Here is a 26,850-nt window from a genome sequence, read left to right on the forward strand (position 1 = left end):
GAGGTCGTGAAACAGTAGTTAGACTCATGTTTAGGTAAGAGTTCAAATATTCAAATAATAGTTTGCAAAACCTTGTAGCTGTAAGATTATGTTTGCAAAAGAGACAGTTTGTTCTAGGGGATAAGCAGAGTTAGAAGATTACCGGGAAGGACCTGGCCTCGGGAAGAAGAAGATGTCCTTTTAAATGTGTCAAAAGTTGTCAACAGGACACATGTGTCTTTGAAACTCATGTATGTACTGTATCTGCTTGACGCAGGAGGGGGCGTCATAAACAATACCCTGATGCTATAAAAAGGACTGCTTGTGTATTATTGGGCAGAGATTGATGCTGACTGTGTGCAGTGTTCATCTCCCCACGCGTGTGTTCATTAAAATCATTGTTTGACCGACTCTCCTGGACCAATTGTTGTTTTTGTGCCCTCCCTCGATATTTGAACCCGTAACAATAGTTAACTTACCATTTCGTCAAGGGTCGTAGGAAGAAGTAGTACTCAGTTGCAGGACTCAAAATCAGGCTCAGCTGACACAAAAAATAACTTTTTATCAAGGTCAAATCCAGAATGTTTGAAAAGCCAAAGCACAATCCAAAAAGGTCATGAAGCCAAGAATCAAAAACACACAAGGCAAGGGTAAACAGACCATCTAATGCATCTAATACAACTAATACATGTAAGCATATCTAGATCGATAGATAGATTGATCTACATCGTGAGTTTGTTAAGTGATCACCAAACATTCAGATGTCAGTAACATTGTTTCTCTACTGTAAATTCTGTATAGACAATCATTCTGTACAATACAATAATTATACTTCTACAACTATTTATTAATACTCACAATTGTATATCTACAATCTGTATAGTTTCATATTTCTGAATAGTTTTCATATTTTTAACCATATTTATATCCTGTTCATAGCCTGTAAACTCACTACAACCTGTACATACTTATAGTTATAGCATATTCATAACATACCTTCATACTGTGTACATTGTAACATACCTATAATAGATTCATATTTTGTAATATATCTATATTATTGCCAAAGCACTTTCTGGATGGATGCAAACTGCATTTCGTTGCCTTGTACTTGTGACATGTGCAATGACAATAAAGTTGAATTCTATTCTATTCTATTCTCCACCTATCTGTCCGAAGTCACATGTGTCATGGTTTTATGGTATAAATCAAACTAGAGCAGTGCCAGTTTCAAAAGCTGCCTGTTTGAAATGGAACAACTATGCTATGAACAATTCATAGCTTCATTAAAGCCAAAGGGGGATGCAATGTTTATCAGGCTCAGATGAGACAAAAAGCAAGAATACATATAGTAAGTACAGCCAAAGTTCAGGTGCTGGTGCTGGATGCAGCAGACAAGCTGAATATAGGCATTAGGATACGAAATGCAAAAGGAATGCTGCATATGCTGTAGATGGGCCAAAAAACTGGTGGTGGTCTGGCTTGTACATGAGTGGAAAAGAACACCAAGAAATTTGATAGTACACTGGCCAAGGATTCATTTCAAAGTGACGAAACCACATCAACGATGTTGCAAACAACCACACTTCAGCCTGTACTTGCACCTGGAATTTTCCATACAGGTGCAAGTACTATTGCGGTATCAAAGTATGTTACTTTGATACAGAACTTTTAGGTGTTTCCTGTTGCTTAACTTAATATATACAAACTAAATGAAAATGAATATTCAATATTATTCAATAACTATATGAAAAATAATGAGTGTTCACAAAAGGGATTTACAAACAGTTACTAATTCAGCTATTATTGATGTTACAACATGCAAACAACATACAGAAATTTCCCAGCTAGTGAATTTATACCTAGGACGTGTATCAAACATGCTGCAACATGAAAATAAAAGTTTTTTAATTATAACCATTTGATTGTACTTTATTCATCCCGAGGGAAATTGGGTTAAGGCTGCCAGCCGTGCCAGCGCCGCCTTACCCATCCGACCATACATACATTACACAAACATCACATGGGGAAGACAGGTCAGAGGGGTATAACATGGAAAAGCACAACATGAGGAAAGATAAGGAGAAAAAAAACATAACTCCCCCCAGACTGAGCTCCAACAGGGAGATCAGTTTGAGAACAGAAAAAAAACACCTCTGCACATAGCACATGAAAAAACTCATAATACACCAAAGAAACACATGACAAGCAACAGGGATGGGTAAAGGGTGAGAGACAGCCAATGTACACAGTACATCCGGGCCTGCAGCCTATGCGCTGGTCTCCATGATCCACCGTCAGCATCGGAAGGGAATAAGCGTCGAAGGCGTTTGGAGGGGGGAGGGGGGGATGAGTGTATATGAGTATGTGTCCAGAGTTCAGCTGAGACAGTGTCCTTCACCCTGCCAGGCTAAGTAAACAGTCTTCCAGCCAACCCAGGTGGCCTTGCATAGAAAGGGAAGAACAGTCTCAACACAGTCGTTATCAGGGTGTTGTTGTTCAGCTCCAGCTTCATCGTGCTGCTTTTGTCAGCAGTCACATCATCAATAATACAAGATAATGTTAAGTATGCTTAGGATCATAAGCAGTTCCTTTCCTTCTCCATTCTCTTCTCTTCCCATCACTCTGGTACAAGTTGATCTTGGTCTCGTCTGTCCATAGGATGTTGTTCCAAAACTGTGAAGGCTTTTTTAGATGTCGTTTGGCAAACTCTAATCTGGCCTTCCTGTTTTTGGGGCTCACCAATGGCTTACATCTTGTGGTGAACCCTCTGTATTCATACTGGTGGAGTCTTCTCTTGATTGTTGACTTTGACACACATACACATAACTCCTGGAGAGTGTTCTTGATCTGGCCAACTGTTGTGAAGGGTGTTTTCTTCACCAGGAAAAGGATTCTTCAATCATCCACCACAGCTGTTTTCCGTGGTCTTCCGGGTCTTTTAGTGTTGCTGAGCTCACCCCTGCGTTCCTTCTTTTTGAGAATGTTCCAAACAGTTGTTTTGGCCACGCCTAATGTATTTGCTCTCTGATGGGTTTGTTTTGTTTTTTCAGCCTAATGATGGCTTGCTTCACTGATAGTGACAGCTCTTTTGATCTCATCTTGGCAGTTGACAGCGACAGGTTCCAAATGCAAATAGCACACTTGAAATGAACTCTGGACCTTTTATCTGCTCATTGTAACTGGGGTAATGAGGGAATAACACACACCTGGCCATGGAACAGCTGAGACACCAATTGTCCCATTACTTTTGGTCCCTTAACAAGTGGGAGGCACATATGCAAACTGTTGTAATTCCTACACCGTTCACCTGATTTGGATGTAAATACCCTCAAATAAAAGCTGACAGTCTGCAGTTAAAGTACATCTTGTTCGTTTCATTTGGAATCCATAGTGTATAGAGCCAAAAATGTTAGAAGTGTGTCGATGTTCCAATATTTATGGACCTGACTGTAATTTCACTTAGTAATTTACAAAGTAATTTACCATTAACTTTAAAGAACTAGTGTTGTTGTTGAGCATATAATTATTTATGTTTCAGTTGAGTCTGTTCTAATACAAAATTAGAAGTTTTGCTATATTTCAGATATTCACAAGATATATACTGTGTTAAATTTAAACATTTGAACAATCCAAAGAAATTATTTCCAAATCTTAGATTTGTTTTTTGAATTACATTTAACTGTAGTGACTGACCTAAGATTATTGGAAATAGGATTGTAATTGCATATTGATTTCCTTTAAATCCCAACAAAATCCTGCTATATATGATACACACACGCACTAAATGTAACACATGAGTACCCTCTATCAGTGCACACAAAACATATATTTAAATAAGTGGTATACAGGCATGCTAACACCTACACTTACATACTTCAGAACGCATGCGAGATATAGATTTTACGTAATGTTCATATGGCTTTAAATTCAGAAGTAACAGTTAAAGGTACTTCAAATGTCAATTCTCTGTTTAGTGTAACATTATAACAACACAAATCTACATTCCAGTAAACCATTTGTTTGTTACTACAGCTCCAACATGACTGTGACCGAAACCACTGCCAGTAAACTATCATACAAATGCTACAGGCCATACTGTACTTGAGCTTTTTAACATAGACTCTGGCACAGTGAAAAATTGTCCTGTAGTCTGACTAGAATTGATAAGAATTTAGCGATTCTGATTCCATTATCAACTCTCATTGGATTCTCACTGCATCCACTTTGAGAGTCACCATCATCACTAAGCAGCATATAGAAGACATCATATTTGTGCAACTTAATTGCGTGTTATGTTGTCAAACGTTTGTGCATAATGGCAGTATTTCCACTCTTGGTGTTGATTAGTGTTGGGGTCATTACTAAAAGTAATTACTCCCAGAAGACAGTAATTTGTTACTCTTTACATTATATCAGCATTTTTCCGTAAAATTGCATGAAATGCACAGTCTCATAATTACCATTTATCAATATAAACCTATATACTACAGCCCTACACACCAACACAAATGCTGAACCTAATGGGGACACACATATGATTGTTCTCAAAGCATCTACATGCGAACACAAAGCCAGCAACACAAAGAAAAGATTAGAACCGGAACAAAGAAACTTTACAGTAATGTCCACAGTGATTCTACTTTAGCAACATGAACAGGTAGAGCCTGACTGCACATCACTGATGTTACCTGTTGAAGTTCAGGGTCTGGCTGCTGGGTGGGGTCAGCATTCACTCAGCTTTAAGTCACTCTGGGTTTTTGGTTAGCTTAGCGTTAGCATCCTGTCCTTGCAGTTGTTGGCAAAGAGCCGAAGTTGTGTTAGCAGCATAATGTAGTTTGCACTTTCCCACGGTGCTCTCCTCCTTTGGGCAATAAAAATAAAAATAATGTCCATATCCACGCTGTAGACCACTATCTTCCTCTTCAGTTCAAAATGAACTGAAATCAGCTGATTGTAGCATAAGTGCAAGTCCAAAAATATTTTTAATTCTCTTCCCAAATCATAATTTGTTGTGTAAGGAAGCACTTTACTGCGAGCATCCATCTTCCATTCCATACATCCATCCAGCAAAATGAATGCCAGTGGCATGAATGCTACATGAGATTCATACATATAAACGGACTCATATTCATTCAGTGATTCATGTATTATCTCCCAGTTTCTTTGGGAATTTTATTGATGTAACACTATATCAGTATAATTCACCATTACTAACAGTAATCAGTTAAAGAAATCCTAGTAAAATGAATTCAAAGAAATTACTTCAATGTAATTTTAAGAAATGTATATACTGCATGTAGAAAGCATGCACTGATTATAAACAAATGGATGACTTTGGAAGAATCAATGAATTCCTCCAAGGTCCTAAGGCCAACATGATCAATTCACAAAATGTTTTGCATAAAAATAGAAGGTGTGATAATATATCACCATAAAAAACACATCTGCATCCCACTAAATCATTAGTTTGTCACTCCAACTGACTGGTGGTTAGCATTAGTTCAGTTTCATTCTGACCATCGGGCTTCTCCTCGTCTGTTTTGATGATGCCATTGCTCGTTAATGTTAGTTTTTGTGATTTTTTGTTGGCCTTCACTTTGAATACGTCCCACCTCTCAGAAATCAATCCTCTATTGAAGAGCTGTGATGACAGGTAGGAGAACAACAAAGTAACAAAGATAGTGGATAACATGCAGATAGTCCTGACCGGAGAGCGCTGGACATAGATGCCATCTTCAAGAGTGCAACCCGGGAAGTGAAGGACAACAGGTAACCCTATGGATGGTTCACCACTGAGCAATCTCAGCAGCACTCCAACTAGCAAGCCCATGATGGAGCCATAACCATTGGAGATGTTGAAAAAGAGGACGCAGACTAGTTGAGGGAACATGATGGTGTAGGTTATGTCTGAGCCCAGGATCCAAAAAACCATGATGCTGTTGTTTAGGAAGGTGAGCGATGTGCCAGCCACGCCCACCAGCACCACAGTGACACGGATCACCCACTGGAGCTCCCTGTCTGATGCCTGCAAAAAAATAAATAAAATAAAAAAATGTTAAAAAATCTGAAAACTGAAACAGAAAAGACATAACCACAGCTCTAATCTTCCCCTTTCAGGTCTCTTACTGTGGTCCTTAGGATGTTCTTATATATGTTGGATGAGAAGATGGAGGCAGCAGATAATAGTGCAGAGTCTGTTGAGGACATCACAGCAGCAGCTACAGCTCCAATGCCAATGATGGAGATGTAGTTTGGAGTGAGGTACTGCAGAGCAATTGGCAGAACCTGACCAGCATCTCCTCGCTCAAAGGGGGATGGGGAGCCATATAAGGTCATGTTCCAGTCTGGCATAAAAACCGAGAAAGTACAAATAAATGAAAATATATTTTAACAATTTTATTAAATCTATTTCTCTGTTGTTGTACCTGTTGATGCTGCGACTGCTCCAATCAACACAGATGGGATTCCAAGTACAAAAATAAGTGGAGCTGCAATAAAGCAGGTGATCCTGGCTGTATTTGATGAAGAGGCTGACAGAGTCCTCTGGTGGAAGTCCTGATATCCAAGGTTACCTAAAGCCTTAAACAAATGACAGTGTGACAGTTAGCCGGTCATTTCGTTAGTTAGCCATTTATTAGGGTAATGTTGTTTTAGTTTACAACCTCTCACCTTTAGTTTTTTCTCTAAATATTTATATTTTATTAGCACTCAGCAAATGACAAACTGTTTATTTAATTCTGATTAATTTATGTGCTTTAGGTTTATAATGTTCACATGGAGTGCACATTATTGGTTTAAACATTTGCTCATTTGTCTCTCATCAGACTGATTGTTTTGTGTCTATTTGGAGTTTCAGTACTTGTTCAGAGGCCCTTTGAATGTAAATGGACATTTCTAGTATTAATTATAGTATTAAGTATTAATAATCATTAATTTAAACGAAAACTATGTCCTTTTTTCCCCCATTACATCATTAGGCGTACATCATGCAAATAATTCATACCCATGAAGGCCTAATGCTGAATGACTGAATATTGCTGAATGTAATTTGATAGAGTTCACTTGTTAACCACAATTTCTCCACTCATGTTTTCTAAGATGAATATTGCGGTCCACATTGATATCCTTAGTTTTACTGGATTTAAAGGGATACCCTGTTCTTTTATCAGCTTTGACAAAGCTGATAAAGCTTTTTTTTCCTATTTTGTTTGATTGATCCATCTCTGACCAGTTATACCGGAACCACTTTTCACATCTTGGATTTCATCTGCTTGAGGTTCATAGTCAGAGGATGAAAACTACTTATTGAAACCGATCCATTTATAGGTGAGTCATTTGATTGTTGGGTTTTTCTCTGTATGTATTATTGTAGGGTCTACCTTACAATATAAAGCAACTTGGGGCAACTGTTGTGATTTGGTGCTGTATAAATAAAATAGAATTGAACCGAACTTTTTTTTTAAAATTTTGGTCGTTTTAGGTTCTTCTTTGTAATAGTTTATTTTGGATGCTTGTTTGTACTTACTGATAGACAGCCTTAATTTTAAACAGTTATATCTTTTAATACCCATCAAGAGTCTACTGCTAGAAATCTGTCTTGGTCTCTGCAACTGTTAATGTTTTTCTGTGTTTTTTCCTTTACCAAATTCAGTCCTAAATAAAAACAAATTCAGTTCTTACCAATAATAAGAAATTATCAATCCACCTCCATAGCCTTTCTTTATCTACAGAACCAATCCAGGGGGCTTGGTAGGTAAAGTTGAAAGCAGTCTTAGTAATGTCCACTGAGTGGGGGTTTATCAGGGTGAAGGGGACACAGAGCCACTGCAGAATAGAAGAAGATCCAAGGACATGAAGACTAAGATAGTCACAATATTCACAATCACATTAGATTTGCCTACATTAAATTAAAACCGTTTCTAAAAAGTTGGAATGAAAAATTTAAAAACACCCTAAAACTGTAATACAAATACAACGCAATGTACTGGAAACCATTCTAATCCTATATTATAAGCAGTATGAGAAACTGTTGTGGTTAATAGTCTCTTCTGCAAACTTAAAACTCTAAATTATTTGCATTAATTGTGCTTTTTTATATAAATTCAACACAGTTTCCCAACATTTTATAAAGAGGGCTGTAGTTTCCCGTGCAAGTGAACTCACCATACTGAAGAATATGAGTGTTAGCTGTATTATGTCTGTGTAGGCTACAGAGTAGAGGCCTCCCATTAATGTGTATACGATGGCTACAGCAGCAGAGATCCAAATGGAAACCATGTAGGATAAATCCAGGACCACACTTATTGTTGCTCCTATAAAAGTAACACAGTAAACGATACAGAACCACATACATCAGAATTACCTTCATTCAGTTTAGGAAAATGTGTTCAGTCACTTGAGGATGACACCAACAGCATGCGTTAGTACGATTTAATGAAATTCTAGTTAATATGATCATAGTAGGTTGTTGTATATGTGTTTGGGATGCTGTTAAAACTATTGTAGCAGCACGAACTTAAGACACTTGTTTCTATCCTGGAAATTATTCAGTTGCAGGTGTTATCACTAGAGAACGAAAAAAAAATATGTGGGTGTCACTCACCTAAGCCGATAAGAGTTCCTGTCACCCAGATTAGATCAGAAATTAACAGAGCCACGGACAGAGCTCCACTTATTGATTTTCCATACTTGATCTGGAACGGGTCCATCATTGTCACATATTTTCTTTCTCTCATTGGTTTGGCAAAGAAAAGTCCACCTTAACGATTAAAATCAAACAAAGGGAGACAAGTTTGTGCCCCTGCCTGCATAAGAGTGCAACTTGATGCAGACCACACAGGCCGCTGACTCTCAACTAACTAATATTTGTTGTATTTATCGAATTTTGAGCAGTTCCATCTACAGGCAGAAACAAATTCTTCACATTCACTACTGAAAATCAGTGGACTTCCTCTTTAAGATTCATTTATAATCTTGTGCAAATCCTATTTTGTGCTAATTTGCACGGATGTGTGTTCCCACTTCCTTAACACATGCCTGCTAATTTAGAAAAGGTAGGTTTTGAGATTTTTCTAGTCGTGACAGGATTATGAAATAACACACAAAAGGGAGACAAATTTGGCTCCGTACATTATTGTGAGTGCCACTGCATGCAGTCTGTTGTGTATTCAAAAGAGTACTTTAGTGGTTTATCATTACAGGCCTGTAATACTGAGTCATTGTGGACACTGAAAAAAAGAGGCCCTTCAGAAACAGTGTTGATTCTCGAATAATCCTAATGATTTTGCACAGCATAAATCATTACGCATAAAAAGTGTTTCTGTAAATTTGTGGAGTTCCGATTTAATACACATTTAAAGTAATCATATAGACACAGTTATATGCCTTTGTCTTATAAGACACATCATTCCTGATTTAGACGTTAAAAATAATATCAAGAAATAAAAACCTTGCTTTGGAAAAGGTCATTTTGTAGATGTTTTTTGTAATAGCTCAGATGAATATGATATTTGTAGGCGTACCAGAGTATGACTGAGAAATCATAATGATTAAATTCTGTAGTACCATACACACACACACATGCCCCTCTTTTCAGAAAATGTGAAATAGTGTGCAAACACAGAAATTATACACATGATAGTGTTATTATTAAAACTCTTACCAACAATAAAAGACAGGGCTGCTGTTATTGGCATGACCGCCCAGGCCAGCCCCATAGTTGGTGTGTACACTGCCTCTGTCAGACCAACGATGAAGCCGCCTCCAACAAAAGTAGCTGCAGAGAGCACAGCACAAGCACACACAGAGGAATTACACTGTGACCTTCAGGCTCAGGTAAAGAGGCTTCTGAATTAATATTGGCTTAAATGAGCAGTTAATTGATGGTGTGAACACTTTAGTAAATGAGATGAAATTTAAAAAAAATCTGTTTTCTCTTTTAACTGTGTGTGAGTCAGTGTAACTCAAAATGTAGGAATTAAATTGCACAATAAAAGAAAATTATTAGCTTTGATTAAGTTCCACTTCACTATGTAATAAAAGAGGCTAGATTATGCACAACAATATATTTTTAAAAACTGTATTAAGAAAGGTTTGTTGTCTTTTACATTATAAGGATGCAGCCTTTTCATAGTGTGTCTAACACTGAACAGGCTGGTCCCTTTATCTTAATAGCTGCACATGTTTTTGTTGAAATTATGTCAAACGGCAGAGTAGTCTTAACAATAACAGCCAAATATCCAGAAACATGCACTCTCACCTGTCATTGTGAAGACTCCTACTACCAGACTGATCCCTCTGTTTCCCAGCAAAGTGACCTCTGTCTGGGCTGCCTGGCTGCTTTTCTGCACCCGTTTGGACTTAATCGAGGCCCACAGGCCAGTGCCCAGCACCATCAGGTAGAAGACCACCATTACCACCAGCCCCGGGATGTTCAGAGCCATTGTGTGCTGCTTTAATGACTGACAAAACGTGGTTCCACTGATGAAAAAAAAAAAAAAAAAATAGAACAAGACTCTAATAAGTTGATTTTCAAATGCACAATCTTTAGTCAAACCCTAACGTTTCCTACAAACGGTGTGGCCAACTTTAAACTATGAATTATCAGTTGTAATGTCATATGGGTGGGGCAGTCAAGGGCAGTCTGGAGTGCTACTGTTTGATTAGAATTTAGTAAATGTTTGACAGTTTCTACAGTTGAAAACTACTGACTCGTTTCTCACAACTCCCAGAATAGCTCTTGATTGGGGTTGGAATTTTCCTTCACAATGTAAGGTTTGTTTTTAAGACTTTTCTCTCTTGGTTGAATTACTCAGTTATAGTTTAGTTTTATATTGGCATGACTCCAAAAATGTGTTCAGAAAACCAAGGCTGGAAATGGAAAAAAACTTTGTAATTATACTTACAACTCTATAAACTGATATCTGTAGATGAATAAGCTGCCAGGTGCCACACTGTAACCAGTGTAGCAGAATTCTAAAAACTGGACTATATTTTCAGTTACATTTTTTTTTTACTGTTTACTAGTTATTAAGTTAGTGAAAGGGGTTAAAAATGTATTCAGTCAGTACAGAATCATCTTCTATCCTAAAAGATCATCAAGTATTCAGAATTAATTCAAATCAAGAAATAAGAGGAGTTAGAGAGACAGAGGATGAATATATAGAGAGCATACAGAGAGATTTAAAGAAAAAAGATGAAAGCTCCTTTCTGAAGATCAGAAATCTCTCTGATTTTGAGGACGTCAAATACCTGTGGTTACAGTCTTGATGGCCTCACTTGGTTAAAGCCGGAGTGAAACTTTTGATGGAGATCATTAAATTTGCTTATATTTTTCCCTTTTTTTCAATGATTGATACTAGAAACGACTGAAAAGGTAAGGACATTTATTGAGTTTATTTGAGATTTTGGGGGTGTTATTTAAGTGACAGTTTATGGAAGGCAAGCCTACCTGTGCCTAAAAGAAAAGCTTCATCAGAACTGTTCACATCTTGTAATTATTTATCTTGAGAACTTGAAAACTATGTTGCGTAGTTAGAATAGAATAGAAAAGAATAGAATTCAACTTTATTGTCATTGCACATGTCACAGGTACAGGGCAACGAAATGCAGTTTGCATCCATCCAGAAAGTGCTTTAGTCGTGATATAGATATATTACAATATAAATTAGCAATAATAGAGATGTGTAAGTATATTACAGAAATGGGTCTATTATGGTATGATATAATGTACACAGTGTGAAGTATGTTATGAATATTCTATAACTATAAGTATGTACAGGCTGTAGTGAGTACAAGCTATGTACAGGCTATGAACAGGATATAAATATGAAATAAAAACTATACAGAAATCTGAGATATACAGTTATACAGAATGTGAACTATGTAAGTTATAAACAGTTGTGGGATTAAAAATTATCGTATGTACAGAATGATTATCTACACAGAACTATACAGTAGTGGTAAAGTGCTAGTGGTTGTGGGTGTGTGTATGTTCAGTCCATGAGTTTAACGTGGGTCAGATGTCAGGAGGCAGGAGTTCATCATTCAGATTCAAAACAACTTTATTAATCCCAAAAAAGGGAAATTTGTTTGCAGCTTACCCACACAATATACTCCCACAGTCAAACTCACAGAGCCACTATTTACAAACACTGTCGCATGTCAAGGCAGAGATTAATAAGAGAGCTAAAGACTGTACGTTGGACAAGAGGATGGTAGGGAGAGCCAGCAGCTTTCTACGGTCGTTTCTGAGTTGCATCTGTATTCCGCCTCTTGGTCCTTGTTTCTTGCATGAGGATTTTTCTATACAGTCTAGAAAGCTCTGGAGAAATATCCACCGGCTTGGCTCTGCTGCTAGACCGTAGTGACAGGAGGAGCTCACAGCTAAGAATGATTTTGCCGATTGTTGCTACACGTTAGACACTTACATCAAGTGCTTAGTAAAAAGTCCAAGACAGTGGGCTCAAAAGCAAGAGATAAAAGCCCACAAATAACCTCAATATCAGTAAACTGGCTGACCTGACACACGACACTCATTCCCAATAAAAACTCAGTAAAACTTATGAAAAACAACAACAAACAATAAATGCTGGTAAACCTGAGTTGGACACAAACAAGTGCCCTGAATTAAAAGAATGTTTGCCAATATAGCTGCTAGTAACAGTCACCGTAGTAACCTTAGTAGTAACCTGTTCCTAGTTGTTTCCTCAGCAGAATGTAGAGCAAAAGAGTAAAAGCAGCTCAGTCACCATAATTAAGAACCCCTGGGGCAAACCAGAATGCCAGATTAGGGGAGTTACATGCTGCATAGTTACATGTATACAAATACAAAATACTATTTATTCTTTGTCTTTTATTCTGGTAGAAAAGGCAGCCTGTTTCTTTCGGAGGTAGTGATGTGTTTTCAGGCTACTGTTCTAATATTAAAGGCCACAAATTGGTGGATGATTTTTATTTCAGCCGCGTGCCTCTTTTTTTCAACCCAAGCTATTCCTGGTAAAGCTGAAAAACTTAATGTACTGACTTCATCACGGTGTCTGTTTCAATATTACGTTAGGTAACTAAAATACCAAATCTCAAATCACTCATGTCAATCGTGTGGCTAGTGATAATGAAAACCCAGCTAATGCCTTCATGAAACTGTGTTCTAGTGGTTTGATCACAGAAAAAAATAAGCCAGCAAGACCACAACTATTACAATTTTAAAAGTTACTTATGTGGTGGAGTCAGCATCACACTGGTAAAAAATGTAAGCACTTTGTAAACTGTGTGTTGGGCTCTACTGGTGAGACATAGAGCTACTGTAGGTGTGGACATAAACTGACACAGCACCTGGGGCACAATATACTGACTAGGAGACTTTCTCTAGGAGGCATTTTTTAGAATATAAATTTACATGTCAACTGCGTAGTTTCTGGATAACCTGCTCTACCACTGCAGTTTACAATGTTCAGTTTCTGTTGGACCAGTTTTTGGAGGTATATAATTAATTTATGACTTAGAATTTATTTACAACATTTTAAATAAGTCAGTTTCATTAAAACACTTATGGACATGTATTTTTCTGAAAACGCAACTCATCTACTGATGGGTTGTAAATAAGTACCTAAACAAAAGACAAGCCACCAACCAGTCTGTAACTGTTTGGGTGGGTTTTTTTTTTTTTTCCAAATCAATTAACCTTAAAAGACTCACTCACCTATAAAATTAGAGCCTACTCCCACTAACAGCTAGAACAAAAATTGTATTTGTTAATAAAAAGAGCTGTTGAGACATACATCTTTGAACAAAGCTCCCAGTTCCCAGCTCTAAAAGCTTGTTTTATTTTAGGGAACGTTTTAACAGTATAAAGTCTGCCTGTGTGAATTCCCTCTCTTTATCATCATCATCATCATAGAGGTAACGAATACTTCTGTGGTTAAAAAAAACAAAAACAAACAGAAAGTGCATACGACAAAATTTGCACAAAGCCTTGGCAACTGAAAAAAATGCCTAACTGACCTGAGTACTGGTTAGGTGAGAAGTAGTTAGATCAAATGTTAGCCACACCTAACAATTCTCCAACCTTGCATTCAAGGAAAAGCATTGGGAATATTAAACATATAATGCATTAGCTTCACCACTTAAAATACTTTAAAAACATGTTACAAACTGTCATGAAAGCTTTGAAAATAATTTATAAATCCATATAAATGGATTGTGGCATAATATGAATGTGAAAATGCAGTGGTAAAAACTGGCTTAAAACCTGATCTGAGTGACCTTTTGTGTAGACTAAAAAGTGATACGGTGACTCTTATTTGTATTTTTTGTAAACTTTTACACTTTTACTGTGTTTTAAATCTTAGTCACCAGTAAGTGCCAAACTAAAACACATGCTTGCTTTATCAGAGACCAGCTTAGTTTAATTTACAGTCAACAGCTCCAGTAAATACAGACAGAAGCTATTGCTAACTGCTACTTGTGACAGGTTTAAGCAATGAGAATCAAAGTCAAACACTAGTGTGGGTATTCTGGTACCTTTGTGAATCCTGAATCCAGGGCTGCTTTCCTATCGTCTCTGCCTGACTGTTCTTTCTGTTTGTTTCATAGTCAGTCTAAGCTTCCTCGTGGCATAGAGGGCTGAGCCTGTTGCAGATAAGGCAAAAATCTGAGGCTGAATGCAGGTTTTTTCATTCCTGACAGACACCAAAGGACCCAGGAAATTACGATCATTTCCAGGTAGACAAAAAGTGCCTGTTCAAGAATACCGATGCCACAGGAAATAATTAGATTTAATAAATCCCTGCAGAGATAAAAGTCTAAATCTAAAGAATTACAGAATTGCAACTTTTAGCCAATGAAATTGTGGCGGAAGGAGATTTAGAGTCTTGACTTCAGCAAAAGTTGCAATGCAATCTAAAATACAGTGTAGACATTGTTACACTGCAATCAAAATCCTGTGCTTTAGCAAAAAACACTCATTCTGCAGAGTGTCACATGATTTCAAAATCTAGTAACTTGTTCAGAATTTTCAATTCATCAATGAGTAAGTCTTTTATTGAGATTACTTTACATACTAGATCTAAGATAACTAGTTTGTGGACAGAGTAACCCTCTTTTGTTTTATCTACAAACTCCCTATTCACTTCATGTTCATGTATAAAAAATATTATTATTTTGAAATGAGAACAGTTAGGACCTTGTTCCTGCTGTAGGTTGCAACTTTTTCACAAACTGCTTAGGCTACATGTGTGACTGACGTCATCTTGCGCTGGAAACTAAAGATAAAATACACATAAACAAAAAGTTCTCTTGTCAGCATATTGAGTGTCAGAATTTATTTAGGCCCTTGATGTAAAAAAAAAAAATCTTACCAAACTTATAACTTTTTAGCTGACCCTAATGTTTTATACCCTTTCAAAAGCCAGTTTGAGGGTCAAAGTTAGAGTTAAGTCTAAGTCAGGGGCATTTATTGGGCACGGTTCAACATAAACACTTGCCTGATGGCCCAGAGCCTGAGTGGTAAAGTACACTGGGTATGTTGATTTGGCAGTAATGATGTTTTTGTTATCAGCTGATACACTTGTGATGCCAACATGCTGAAATAAACCTTCACTATTTTTTAAAGTCAGCATTACTGTAATAAAACATTTTAATTTCACATACTAATGACTAGGTTTTAATGTCTTTATGATATGATTGTGTGTTTCATCTGGTTTTATGGATAGATAAAGTTGCATGTCATCTTATGATTGTTGGGTTTTTCTATGTACCTATGAGGCGCCTTGAGACGACTTTTGTTGTGATTTGGCGCTATATAAATAAAATTGAATTGAATTGAATTGAATCTGCATAGTAATGGTATGTAAACAGAATTGGTCCTAGCACTGAACCCTGTGATACTCCATAATTATTGTAAGAGGCAAACTCTCAATTTACATGAACAAATTAGAGTCTAATAGATAAATATCATTCAAACCACTGCAGCACAGTACTTTTCCTATACTTACAGCAAGCTCTAATCTCTGTAATAAAATGTTGTGATAAACAGTATTGAACATTGCACTGAAGTCTAGCAGGACAAGCAGAGACACGACCTGTCAGAGGCTATAGGAAGATCATTAACCTTCATAATGCCATTTCTGTAGTGTGATGATGACTGAAACTATTCAAATAAATCATCCCTCTGCAGATGCTCTGTTAGCTGTTTTACAATTACTCTTTCAAGAATTTCTGAGATAAATGGAAGGTTGGACATTGGCTTTGAATTAGCTGGATAAGGGGTTTCTTTTTAAGCAATGGCTTAATTACTGGCACCTTAAATGCTGTGGTACATAGTCCATTATTAGAAAGAGACCACACTCAAGATTAAAGCATTACCAAATGGACTTGTAGGAATGGGATCACAGATTGATGCTTTCGAAGAAGTGATTATTAGCGCTAATGGAGAATGATCAATCAAAGAGAAAAAATCTAAATAACTATAGTATTGAAAGTATCTGTATAAATATAATATGTCTGTGGGACTGTTATAAATATTATTTTTCTCTTGTGGTTAAAATTTTATTCATGAAGAAATTCAAGCTAACGTTTAATTAATTTTTGACTCAACAGAGCCCTGACTCTTTGTCAGCCTGGCTAAAGTGCTGAAAAGACACCTGGGGTTGTTCTTGTTTTCTCCAACCAGGGCTTTTTGCTAGGGCAGCAAATTCTTTTCCAGACTAAATGAAGCTCTAACTTAATAAGACGCTATTTCCTCTCAAGCTTACGCTTTATCTGTTTTAAGGTGCAGGTTTGCCAGGCAGTTATACCAGGGAGTCAAGCAATGATTTGAGGCTTTCTTTTTCAGAGGAGCCACAGTATCCAGGTTCGTACACAGTGCTCTGCATTGTGTTGGCACATGACATTGAAGTAGATAACAGTGGAGGAATTGCATCCTTGAACTTTCAGGAAGACAACTTGAGCTTTACTCAGCATGTATACAGACCTCAGACAGACCAAGTAAACAAACTATCAATGGCACACCTAATAATCTTTGAAAAAAACTTGGCTTCTTTCATTGAGAAAGCGCTACACCTGAACCAGAAGCACCTAGACCCGTTTGTTGGACTGTTTGATAAGGCCACTGAGGCTAAGCATATGATAGTAGGATGGCAGCTCTCTTAGAAAAAAATACAGTTAAAATAAGCAAAGATTATATGGTGCAGGGGTTACTTTGAGCACACATTATACTCCCCAGAAGATACAATATACTAACCAGATACACACACTACTTAAATTAATTACCCTTTTCTGTGAAAGCCTGAAAGGACTGCTGCTACCTGAATGCGTGTGACTATTTAGACTTGTGTTTGTTTTAGAATTTATGTTATTTATCCCTACTTATTGTTACAATTTATTACTGCCTTTTTACTGCTCAGCTAAATTTGTATTGACTATTGCACTGTAGAGGCTGATGAGAAAGAGGACTTCGTTTCAGCCTGGGTAACACTATACGAACTGACAATAAACTTCTTGATACTTGAAACATTAACTCAGGTGTGCATTGTTATGTTGGCTTGCCCTTGGGCATATAAACTTTTGAAAATACCTACTGTAGACAACCCTTCCTCACAGTAAACATAAATGCTTGTTCTATTGACAAATTTGAACTTTGGTTGTAGTTAAAAAAAAAAAAACTTCGAGAGACACACAGTTTAAACACATGGCACATTTTCTAAACTTATCAGTATTTTATGCATTAGTTTTTGCTCATGTGTAATATTCCTTCGTCTATAGGTCACCTTTAGTAAAAATGACTCCTCTTACCCGAACGTAGCTGTGCAGCGGAACCGAAGTGCGGAGGAGTTTGCTGTAAAAATGCGCACTTCGTGTTTTTCGCCGGGTGGAGGCAATAACGGTTTCCAGCATCTGTGCGCAGGCGCAGTGGCACATCACACAACCGCAATAAGCAAATATGGCGGCGGCCGTCGACAGTGTTGTTAAAGTGTAAGTTTACCTTTATTTATTGTGAGAGTAAAACTAGCAGCAGCACAGGAGCGCTTTTTAGTTAATTATTCATCATTTTAAGGGCAGGGCGCAGAAAAATTGCACATCGCATCTTCAGTGTTGAATACGATAATTGTCCCAAGAGGATAACGTTATCCTCCGTGCTACTGTTAGCTTGTTAGCTTTGGGGAAACATAAGGGAATCAACCCTGCTATGGAGCTGCATTTCAGCCTCCGTTTTAGCCCAGTTCAGCTAGTTTTAATTGTACTAAAAGTGCTTTTACGTTTAAAAGCTTTAAACTGTTTGTAGCCAGCCACACGCAGATGAAGGAGGGTTAATTTTCCTTTAACCTGTCAGGTTGGCGGGCGCTTTGTTGTGACGAGAGAGTCGCTAACAATCAACCTTTTGTTCTGACACCCTCCACCGTTACTGTTAATGCTGAATGCTCAAATGAAACTAGGCTTGGTTTGGTGTCGCCCGTAAGTAAATAATTAAATAAACTGACCACAGAAAGAAAATATCATCGTTTTACTGCTTATGATTCAACATAATTAATTGTGTATTTATGAGGAGATCAGTAACCCTTAATTATTCATTTTAGATACATCGACATTGACTACTCTGTTAAAATAGTTAAATTGTGACGTAATCACAAAGCAGTAAAAGAGACATTTGTGGTGAAATATGCGAGCAAAGTCGCAGTAGGTTGTTCGGTAGTGCCGTTTGCAGTAATTTCACAGGTCCTTTGTTGTGCAGCTCAAAAAGGCCGGTTTGTGTGATAGCACAGTCATGTATCAGCTGCATGTCATTCAAAACAGACTGTTTTAAAGTGAAAATCAGGTGCTATGTGTCTTAATCCACTCTCTCTTGACTCTGTAGAGAGCATAGTCATGCTGTTAAACCCAGCTAAAATTTGCTTGGCATATAAGTAACAAAAATAGGAGCTGAAAAAAGGTTTAATAGATAATTGTTTAGTACTAGAGAAGCACTGATTGCAATTTTCTTGCCAGATTTCTCTTAACTGTCACGTGCCAATACAGTTTCCCTTTTTTCTAAGAACTATAACTGAGCATATATTAACCAAACTAAACTTTTTTTTCAAAGCAAAATATTATTTTCATAATAAAGAGATGATTAAACTTGAAAATTTCCCCCAAGTTGAAGTTTAATTAGAGGGTCTTCTGTCACTTAAATTACTGAAAATAAAATGTTCTGCTGTATGTTGTATGCAGTATGTTAATAACTCTTGTATCTTTTTCACTTGTTTGCCTAATTTTCCACATAACTGCATTGATCTTTTGCTCATATCGAGGCTGCTAACTTGTGCCTGGCTCTGAGCTCTGGATAGTTGTAGCTAGAGATGCACCCATTTACTGTGCAGGGCTGAGCTAAAGCAAGCCAAGCTGATACATTTTTACTTATCTCTTCAGCGTTGATTATTTTAACTTTGTTTAATTAGCAGTTGATTATTAACAGTCTGTTCCGATGTGTTATTTGACCTGTTAGTGTCCAACTTTGACTTTTCAGGCTTGGAGAGCAGTATTACAGAGATGCCATGGAGCAGTGTCATAATTATAATGCTCGTCTGTGTGCTGAGCGCAGCATCCTTATGCCTTTCCTGGACTCTCAGACTGGTGTAGCCCAGTCCAACTGTTACATCTGGATGGAGAAGAGACACCGAAGTGCAGGTATAGACGTAGTGTTGGATGATTTTTTTTAAGTATTTGCAGGTTCTCAGTCATCCAAGGAAAGAAAAGCGACTGGACGACCTTAAGTTTCTTGAAGACATTTCACCTCTTATCCGAGAAGCTTCTGAAGAACTAAAGAACTGAGTAGTTGCTTCTCGAATGAGAGGTTGATGAAGTCCAGTCGCTTTTCTTTCCAAGCTCCCTTAGATTATCTCTGTAACTGATATACAGGATGTAGCATGTCATCTTTCTCATTAAAACAGCTTTTGGTGTTTCTGTGTCACATCAGGTGTAGCTCCAGGACAGCTCTACACCTATCCAGCCCGTCGCTGGAGGAAGAAACGGCGTTCTCATCCCCCTGAGGATCCCCGCCTGGCTTTCCCCCCAATCAAACCAGGTACCACCTCTGGTGAAACAACTTTTCCATTTAAATAAACATTCGATAGATTTAATTCTTTTCTGTTTTTCTTTCTTCTTCACGCTGGTTTATCTGTTACAGCTGTGAATTAAATAGTGGTTGTATGCATTTTTGTTCTGCTCTGTTTGTGCAGCAGACTTGGAGCTGGGTCTGAAGCGTGATGCCTTGGGAGCAGTGGATGGCAGCAGTTTGGAGGCCCTGCTGAAAGGAGAGCCCCTTGACAGGAGGAGCGGTGTGGCGGATATCCGCGGCCCCGAGGACGATCCGGCTACCGTGGAGCCTCCTGTGACATCAACGACCACCACGTCCTCTGGGCGCATCCGTAAGGTCAGACCCAAAGCTGACTGGATGTTGATGCTTTTTGTTAAAAATGGCACAAATGATTTTTTTTGTTTGTTTGGTTTTTAACAAGCAGAAGTAATTAGGCTGTTATTTTTATGGTAGAGAGTGCTGGACCATGACGACTACCTGGATGATCTGGATGACGAAGACTTTGAGGATGAGACCCCCAAGAGACGAGGGAAGAGCAAGTCCAAGGTTAGTGTTCTGTTTCTTCATGTAGGGATTACCAACTGTGAGTCCAAACAGATATGTTTAAAATATTAACTTAGCTGACAGCTGATGTTACATCTTTCTGACATGAAATAAAGAAATCTTTATTATAACAAAAAGAAAAACATGTGACCAGATGATAATTCAAGTCATCCTTTGTCTTATTTCCAGTCAACATGATTTGTCTTACATAATTAAAACGACGATATGTCTGTGAAGGTTCTCAGTCATCCAGGTCATTGTAGTCAAAGGAGTTTGCAAAGAAAAGCGTCTGGACTTCTTTAAGTTGCTTGAAGACGTTTCACCTCTCATCCGAGAAGCTTCTTCAGTTCTAAGGTCAAATGGCCGAGAGTCCCAGATTTAAACCCAGTGGGAGTATCCCCCCAAGGAGGGACAAAGGACCCCCTGGTCAAATGGACTCTCGGCCATTTGACCTTAGAACTGAAGAAGCTTCTCGGATGAGAGGTGAAACGTCTTCAAGCAACTTAAAGAAGTCCAGACGCTTTTCTTTGCAAACTCCTTTGACTAAAACGACGATAGTTGATAGATAACTGAATTAAAAGAACTTGCAGCAATTGGTGAGCTGCTGAGTTTTTCTTAAACACACTTTTTTCCCATGGATATTGTAAGTTGTGTTGTTTAAGTCAGTCTGTTTGTCTCAACTGTGCAATTTGTTGTTCAGGGTCGCAGTGACAAGAATGGCAAGAAGAAAACGGAGGCCGCAGCTGCAGCACTGGAGGAAAGGGATAAACCTTACGCCTGCGACAGTGAGTATTAGCTTTCTGTGTAACGTCTTTGTGTGCGCCACGCATGCCAGCAAGAGAGGCTTTTGCTTTTCTCCTCTTAAAAGACAAAGATGAGCCTTGTGCCATGCATGGAGTCATCTGAAAGATCCCACCTGGAACTAAAGTTTGACTACGCAGAAGTTGAAAAAGTTGCTCGCCTGGGGATGCGTTATCTTTTTCTTTTTTTCCCTTTTTTCCCCTCTCCTATCCCTGAGATGCTGCTTCGTGTGTGCTGTGTAACTTCCTGTTGGCCCCAGCTCACTGTGCAAATGCTCTCCTTCGCTGTGTGATTTTGCTACTAGCGTGTCCGCCAAAAATTAATCATATGAAATGAAGTTGGTGTTTTTGTTTTTTTACTTGGTTTTGAGGTGGTGAAAGGTGCACGTCCACCTTGTTTCCAACTTGGGCCTTTTGGACGGTAGTTAAAATTCGCTGCCACAACTATAACACTTTTGTATAACCGTGTGTGTGTGTGTCAGTTTGTGGGAAGCGCTACAAGAACCGTCCTGGCCTGAGCTACCACTATACACACTCTCACCTGGCAGAGGAGGAGGGCGAGGACCGCGAGGAGATCGAGGCACCACCCACTCCTCGCCAGCCTGAGGAGCAGAAGAGTGAGTCACTCTCTAGTGCTGAGAGAGAGAGATGGAGAGAAAGAGGGGAGGGAGGTCTGGTTGCATGCCATGTAGCATGTGTGTGTTTGTTCAAGAGAAGTCTCTCTCTCATTCTTTTTTTTTATTTTTCTTGCTCTTTTCATTTTTTGATTTTCATGATTTCAGATCCTAAATTTGGAGGCATATCTGACTGAAACGTGCTTGCACAGTTGGGACTTTTGACTTTTTTTTTTTTTAAGCATATCATCCATATTTATTTTTTTCTGTTTTTTTTTAACCCCCAAACATATCCATTGTCTTGCTTTAAAAAAAAAAAAAAAAAAAAAAAAAAAATCCTTTGTGCACACGAAATCGTGTTCTCAGATACATAAAAACAAGTGCATTTTGTGAGTTGTCACTCATACTTAAGTTTCAATCATAATTTAATGCATCATCATTATAAATGTTGTTTTTGGAAGGCCTGATACAAACAGGTTTGTTCTTGGAAAATTTGAAACTTTCATTTGTAAGCTCTGTATGCTGATCTGCTTACCTGGAAGAAGACCCCAGTGTTCTCTTTCCTTTATATGTTCAGATTCTTATAGTTTCTCACTTATTTCCTGTACAGCTACTAAGAAGGGTCCCAATGGGCTGGCACTGCCCAACGATTACTGTGACTTCTGTCTGGGAGATTCCACCCTAAACCAGAAGACCGGCCAATCAGAAGAGTTGGTATCCTGTTCAGACTGTGGTCGCTCAGGTATGAACATGTCGTGTCCCTTTGGGCTTGGTTATCACACATATAGTTTAAAGCGGAAATGTTGGCAAATCTTAGTGTGTTCTTTCTATAAAGGTACACAAAAACAGCCATGTTGTTTTTAATGTTGTTTTTTACCAACAAAAATTATTGCACTGCATGAAAATGCCACATTGACTGTTTTTGGTCTTTTTTTTCTGTCTCCTTTGCGTAGGCCACCCAACGTGCCTGCAGTTCACACCAGTGATGATGGCTGCAGTGAAGACCTATCGCTGGCAGTGCATCGAGTGCAAGTGCTGCAACGTTTGTGGCACCTCCGAGAATGATGTGAGATTTTTTTTTTTTTTTATGTTTCTAGCAAAACAGATTCCCAAAACGTTAATGTGTAGTGGTTACTGGCTGCTGCTAAGTTTAAAAAAAAAAAAAAAAAAACTGCCTGTGACCCCTTTTTTCTCTTTTTCATCATGTCCACATAAAACTGTCTAATTTTAAAATCTTTTTGTTTTAATGAGCATCTGACCTCTGTGATCTCATGTTCTGTTTTTAATGAGTTTAATGAGCCTGAGAGGAAAAACAAAAGCAAAGTAGTTGTTATAGTGGCTCATGTAGGTGTGATTAACTTTATTTTCTTTATTGAACTGCTATCTTGACACCAGTGTAACATACTGGGCCATAGAAACAGTATCTTTGGATATCAGATTTAAAAATTGGATAGTGTTCAAATAAAGAGAAAATCATATAAAATTATATCAGATATTCTTTTTGAATGGAAAGAGGAGAGTTTGTAAACTTAGCCACACTTTTACACCTCAGGTGTAAAAGGCTGATGGGGTGTTGGCGTGTGACGTGGACACCCAAGTTTGTGAATGCGATAACTCGACAACGAGGTGATGTTAGAACTTCAGACTGATACCATAGGGCTGGCTATTAAAAATCTCAGATTAGTTGAAATCCTGGTGAGGTCTGGTTTCCTGAAACTCTTGTTAATGCGATAATTTGAATGAGAAGGACGTGTCGTAAGATTTTTAAATTGATACCTTAGGTCACAGGTGTCGAACTCCAGGCCTCGAGGGCCGGTGTCCTGCAGGTTTTGGATGTGACCTTGATCCAACACAGCTGATTCAAATGGCTAAATCACCTCCTCAACATGTCTTGTAGTTCTCCAGAGGCCTGGTAATGAACTACTCATTTGATTCAGGTGTGTTCAGCCAGGGTGTTATCTAAAACCTGCAGGACGCCGGCCCTCGAGGCCTGGACTTCGACACTCCTGCCTTAGGTGTATCTACTATGAAGGGGTACCCTAATCCTCTGATGGGTAGCACTGGTGGTCACCAGTATTTTTAAAAGTCTGTTCATTTATTTATTCTTTTTTTTTTTTTTTACCTTATTTTGACAAACAGAAGTTGAGGCAGTTTCTGAGAGTAACTGTGCTGTGGTTCCTCCTTACTTCAAGTCAGTTTTCATATAGTGTCTCATTTTAAGGTAAAGATCATCAATAATACAGGAAAAACCCCAACAATCAGACAGCCCCCTTTGAGCAAGCACTTTGGTGACAGTGGGAAAGAGAAACCTTTTAATAGGAAGAAATCTCCAGAAGAACCAGGCTCGGAAGGGGCAGCTATCGACTGGGTGGGGGTGAGGGGAGGAAGGTTGGATAAAAGACACACTGTGGAAGAGCCAAACATGAATAACAATAACTAATTATTAAATGCAGAGGGTTTTAGAAAGTCATGGAGAGTGAAAAGAGGTGAACGTTTCTCCAGCAAACTGAAATTTTGTGTATTTGTAGGACCAGCTGCTGTTCTGTGATGACTGTGATCGAGGCTACCACATGTACTGTCTAACCCCACCCATGACTGAACCACCAGAGGGTAAGCATACACTTTACAGCAGAGAGTAACAAACTCAAAGGAAATTGTTAGATACAACTGAGAGAGCGCTAAAAATGTGACTTCTGGTATCTGCCAAGTTACTCCGAGATTCCATCACTTCGAGCCTTGTCTCACTTTGCTTCTGTGTTTTCCAGGGAGCTGGAGCTGCCACCTGTGCCTGGCTCTATTGAAGGACAAAGCCTCCATATACCAGCAAAACCAGAGCTCCGCCCCTGAGTGACAACGCAGTGGTGGACTCCACCCCCTTCAGGCACCAGGATCCCACCCCGAATTGAAGCGTCAGACCTCCTCTTAGTCTGGAGCTCGAGGCTCGGTCCAGATGTAGCTGAGCGAGATTGCAGATCAGCTTTAGAAGTTTTTCATATCTTCAGCGCCCAAAGGGGGAGGGGGGTAACAGAGCCAAAACAGACCTCAGATCAGCAACCACGGGGATCAAACCGTCACTACCAACCTGCCTGCAGAGTCCCCAAGGCCTGCAGTCAAACAGCATGGACACACACTTTCTCCTGGACTGTTACACACCAGATACCAGAGACAGAGCGCATACAGTAACCATAGTAACTGCTGTCTCCATGGGAGCTCCTAGGAGAAAACGGATTAGCACCACAGCTAATAACCTGCACCCCTCACACACAAAGACACAGTGTGCAGTGTCAACCCACCACAGTTCTTCTTCTGCCGAATGATCTGTTTTTATGCCCCGAAAGGAGCGAAAGGAAAATGTCACAACATACAGTAAACGGTTGAGTATTCTTCTTCTTCTTCTTATTGTTATTATTATTATCATTATTGTTATTGTTCTGGTTACTAGTGGGCTTTTGTAGTGGCATGTGTGCTTTTGTCTGATCCATCGGAGTATTTATCCTTTGAGGAAGTTTCCAGAGAGGGACCCGGTCAGTGCCGAGGTCCGCCATCACACAACAGCGGCTTGTCACTCGCTCAAAAAGTTTTTGTATTTGCTACCTTTCATCTCCACTCCATTACTTCAACCAAACACTACATAAAGACCATATGCTGTAGGCTGAGCTCATCAAACAAAAGCCTTTTTTTTTCTCTCTCATCTTTCTCCATCAGACAGAAAACCTGATTTTTGCCGGGACGTCAGAAACATGAAACTAATTAGGATAAAGTAGCATCCTTTTCTCACAGCTGTTTTTGTGCTTGCTTTGTAAACTTCATCTGGCAGTGACATCATCCTTTCACACTCCCATTTCTGTTGATCCAGTGGCACACACTCATTCACAAAATGTAGCTGCTTTCATTATTTGTCACACTGAGGCAGATTTGCATGCAGATTGCACCTGTATGAACGCACACACACTCTCATGTCACACTCTTTATTTTTTGTTGTTATTGACATTGTATTGTTTGTATTTTATTTTATTTTTTACATTTTGTATTATCTGATATTCCATTGGTATTGGGAGTTTTCTAGTAGAATTTTGTAAACTCTACAGCATAGCAAACACTTCAATATCTAGCTCCTAATGCATTCTCTGTACTGTATTTGCCTTTTTCTATTTTTGTTATGACTGTGACATGTTTGGATTTATTTGATTATTCTGATATGTCAAACCTCCATGAGTATTTGTATAATGATGTACTTTGTTGTACTATTTTTATTTTTACATTTCTTTGGTATTGAAGCCAATTTAGCCTGAATGAAAAATATCACTTTGAATAACGTGTTCATAGTTTTTTCATTTTCGTCTTTTCCTGAATTATTCCTTCCTTAATTATGGTTTGGAACCCCTGTTTAACTGCTTATTAACAAAATGATCTGCTTACTTAACCAAATGGCAGCAACTCACTGAATTTAGACAGGTCAGTGCCACCTGGAAAAGGCAATTCCGGTGATTTTGAATGTGTCCCACACAGCCATCTCTTGGGTTTCCAGAAAATGATCATAAAAAGCACTACAGAAAGACCATATGCTGCAGGCTGAGCATATATTCTCTGGAGAAAATGCCCTGTTGATGTCAGAGGTCAGAGGAGACTGCTTCAAGCTGATAGGAAGCCAGCAATAACTCAGCCACTCATTACAATCAAGGTGTGCAGAAGAGCTGGGCTATAGCAGCAGAAGACCCCACCGGATGCCACACCTGTCAGCTAAGAATATGAAACTCAGGCTAATCACAAGCTTACCGAAGTTAGAAGATAACAGAAGATGAGTCTCAATTTCTGCTGTGACATTTGAATGGCAGGGTCAGAA

General features: G+C 38.6%; 2 protein-coding genes across 6 annotated transcripts; one reads left to right on the forward strand and one right to left on the reverse strand.

Moving 5' to 3' along the window:
* Nucleotides 1-3,787: 3,787 nt before the first annotated feature.
* Nucleotides 3,788-17,864, reverse strand: LOC100700364 (high-affinity choline transporter 1). 3 transcript variants are annotated; one of them, XM_013270962.3, is made up of 10 exons: nucleotides 17,773-17,864; nucleotides 14,503-14,610; nucleotides 10,241-10,461; nucleotides 9,644-9,757; nucleotides 8,585-8,740; nucleotides 8,146-8,294; nucleotides 7,663-7,806; nucleotides 6,408-6,561; nucleotides 6,109-6,326; nucleotides 3,788-6,007 (listed from the first exon to the last, which is right to left on the reverse strand). In XM_013270962.3, exons 3-10 carry the CDS (start codon nucleotides 10,422-10,424, stop codon nucleotides 5,453-5,455), a joined length of 1,674 nt encoding a protein of 557 aa, XP_013126416.2. In that variant the 5' UTR covers nucleotides 10,425-10,461; nucleotides 14,503-14,610; nucleotides 17,773-17,864; the 3' UTR covers nucleotides 3,788-5,452. The 3 variants fall into 3 exon arrangements, with proteins under 3 accessions (XP_013126416.2, XP_003444770.2, XP_013126417.2); XM_003444722.5 differs by lacking the exon at nucleotides 14,503-14,610 and having other exon boundaries at nucleotides 17,773-17,858; XM_013270963.3 differs by lacking the exon at nucleotides 14,503-14,610 and having other exon boundaries at nucleotides 17,748-17,837.
* dpf2l (D4, zinc and double PHD fingers family 2, like) lies at nucleotides 17,825-26,326 on the forward strand. 3 transcript variants are annotated; one of them, XM_005467554.4, is made up of 11 exons: nucleotides 17,825-17,952; nucleotides 19,481-19,641; nucleotides 19,931-20,038; nucleotides 20,193-20,386; nucleotides 20,504-20,596; nucleotides 21,294-21,378; nucleotides 21,876-22,010; nucleotides 22,618-22,749; nucleotides 22,961-23,073; nucleotides 24,536-24,617; nucleotides 24,773-26,326. In XM_005467554.4, exons 1-11 carry the CDS (start codon nucleotides 17,921-17,923, stop codon nucleotides 24,856-24,858), a joined length of 1,221 nt encoding a protein of 406 aa, XP_005467611.1. In that variant the 5' UTR covers nucleotides 17,825-17,920; the 3' UTR covers nucleotides 24,859-26,326. The 3 variants fall into 3 exon arrangements, with proteins under 3 accessions (XP_005467611.1, XP_003444769.1, XP_005467613.1); XM_003444721.5 differs by having other exon boundaries at nucleotides 20,196-20,386; XM_005467556.4 differs by lacking the exon at nucleotides 21,876-22,010.
* The last annotated feature ends 524 nt before the right edge of the window (nucleotides 26,327-26,850 follow it).

The sequence above is a fragment of the Oreochromis niloticus genome, linkage group LG2, assembly GCF_001858045.2.
Source record: "Oreochromis niloticus isolate F11D_XX linkage group LG2, O_niloticus_UMD_NMBU, whole genome shotgun sequence".
Classification (NCBI taxonomy): domain Eukaryota; kingdom Metazoa; phylum Chordata; class Actinopteri; order Cichliformes; family Cichlidae; genus Oreochromis; species Oreochromis niloticus.

Bases quoted from the DNA above. Each gene is read 5' to 3' on its own strand.
- LOC100700364 (XM_013270962.3), bottom strand. From the start codon at position 10,424: ATGGCTCTGAACATCCCGGGGCTGGTGGTAATGGTGGTCTTCTACCTG. The intron at 7,807-8,145 runs GTGAGTTCACTT...TCTATTCTGCAG, and splicing joins CACTCATATTCTTCAGTATG to TGGCTCTGTGTCCCCTTCAC. The intron at 6,327-6,407 runs GTACAACAACAG...TTTTTATGCCAG, and splicing joins AGCAGTCGCAGCATCAACAG to ACTGGAACATGACCTTATAT.
- dpf2l (XM_005467554.4), top strand. From the start codon at position 17,921: ATGGCGGCGGCCGTCGACAGTGTTGTTAAAGT. The intron at 19,642-19,930 runs GTATAGACGTAG...GTGTCACATCAG, and splicing joins GAAGAGACACCGAAGTGCAG to GTGTAGCTCCAGGACAGCTC. The intron at 22,011-22,617 runs GTGAGTCACTCT...TTTCCTGTACAG, and splicing joins CCAGCCTGAGGAGCAGAAGA to CTACTAAGAAGGGTCCCAAT.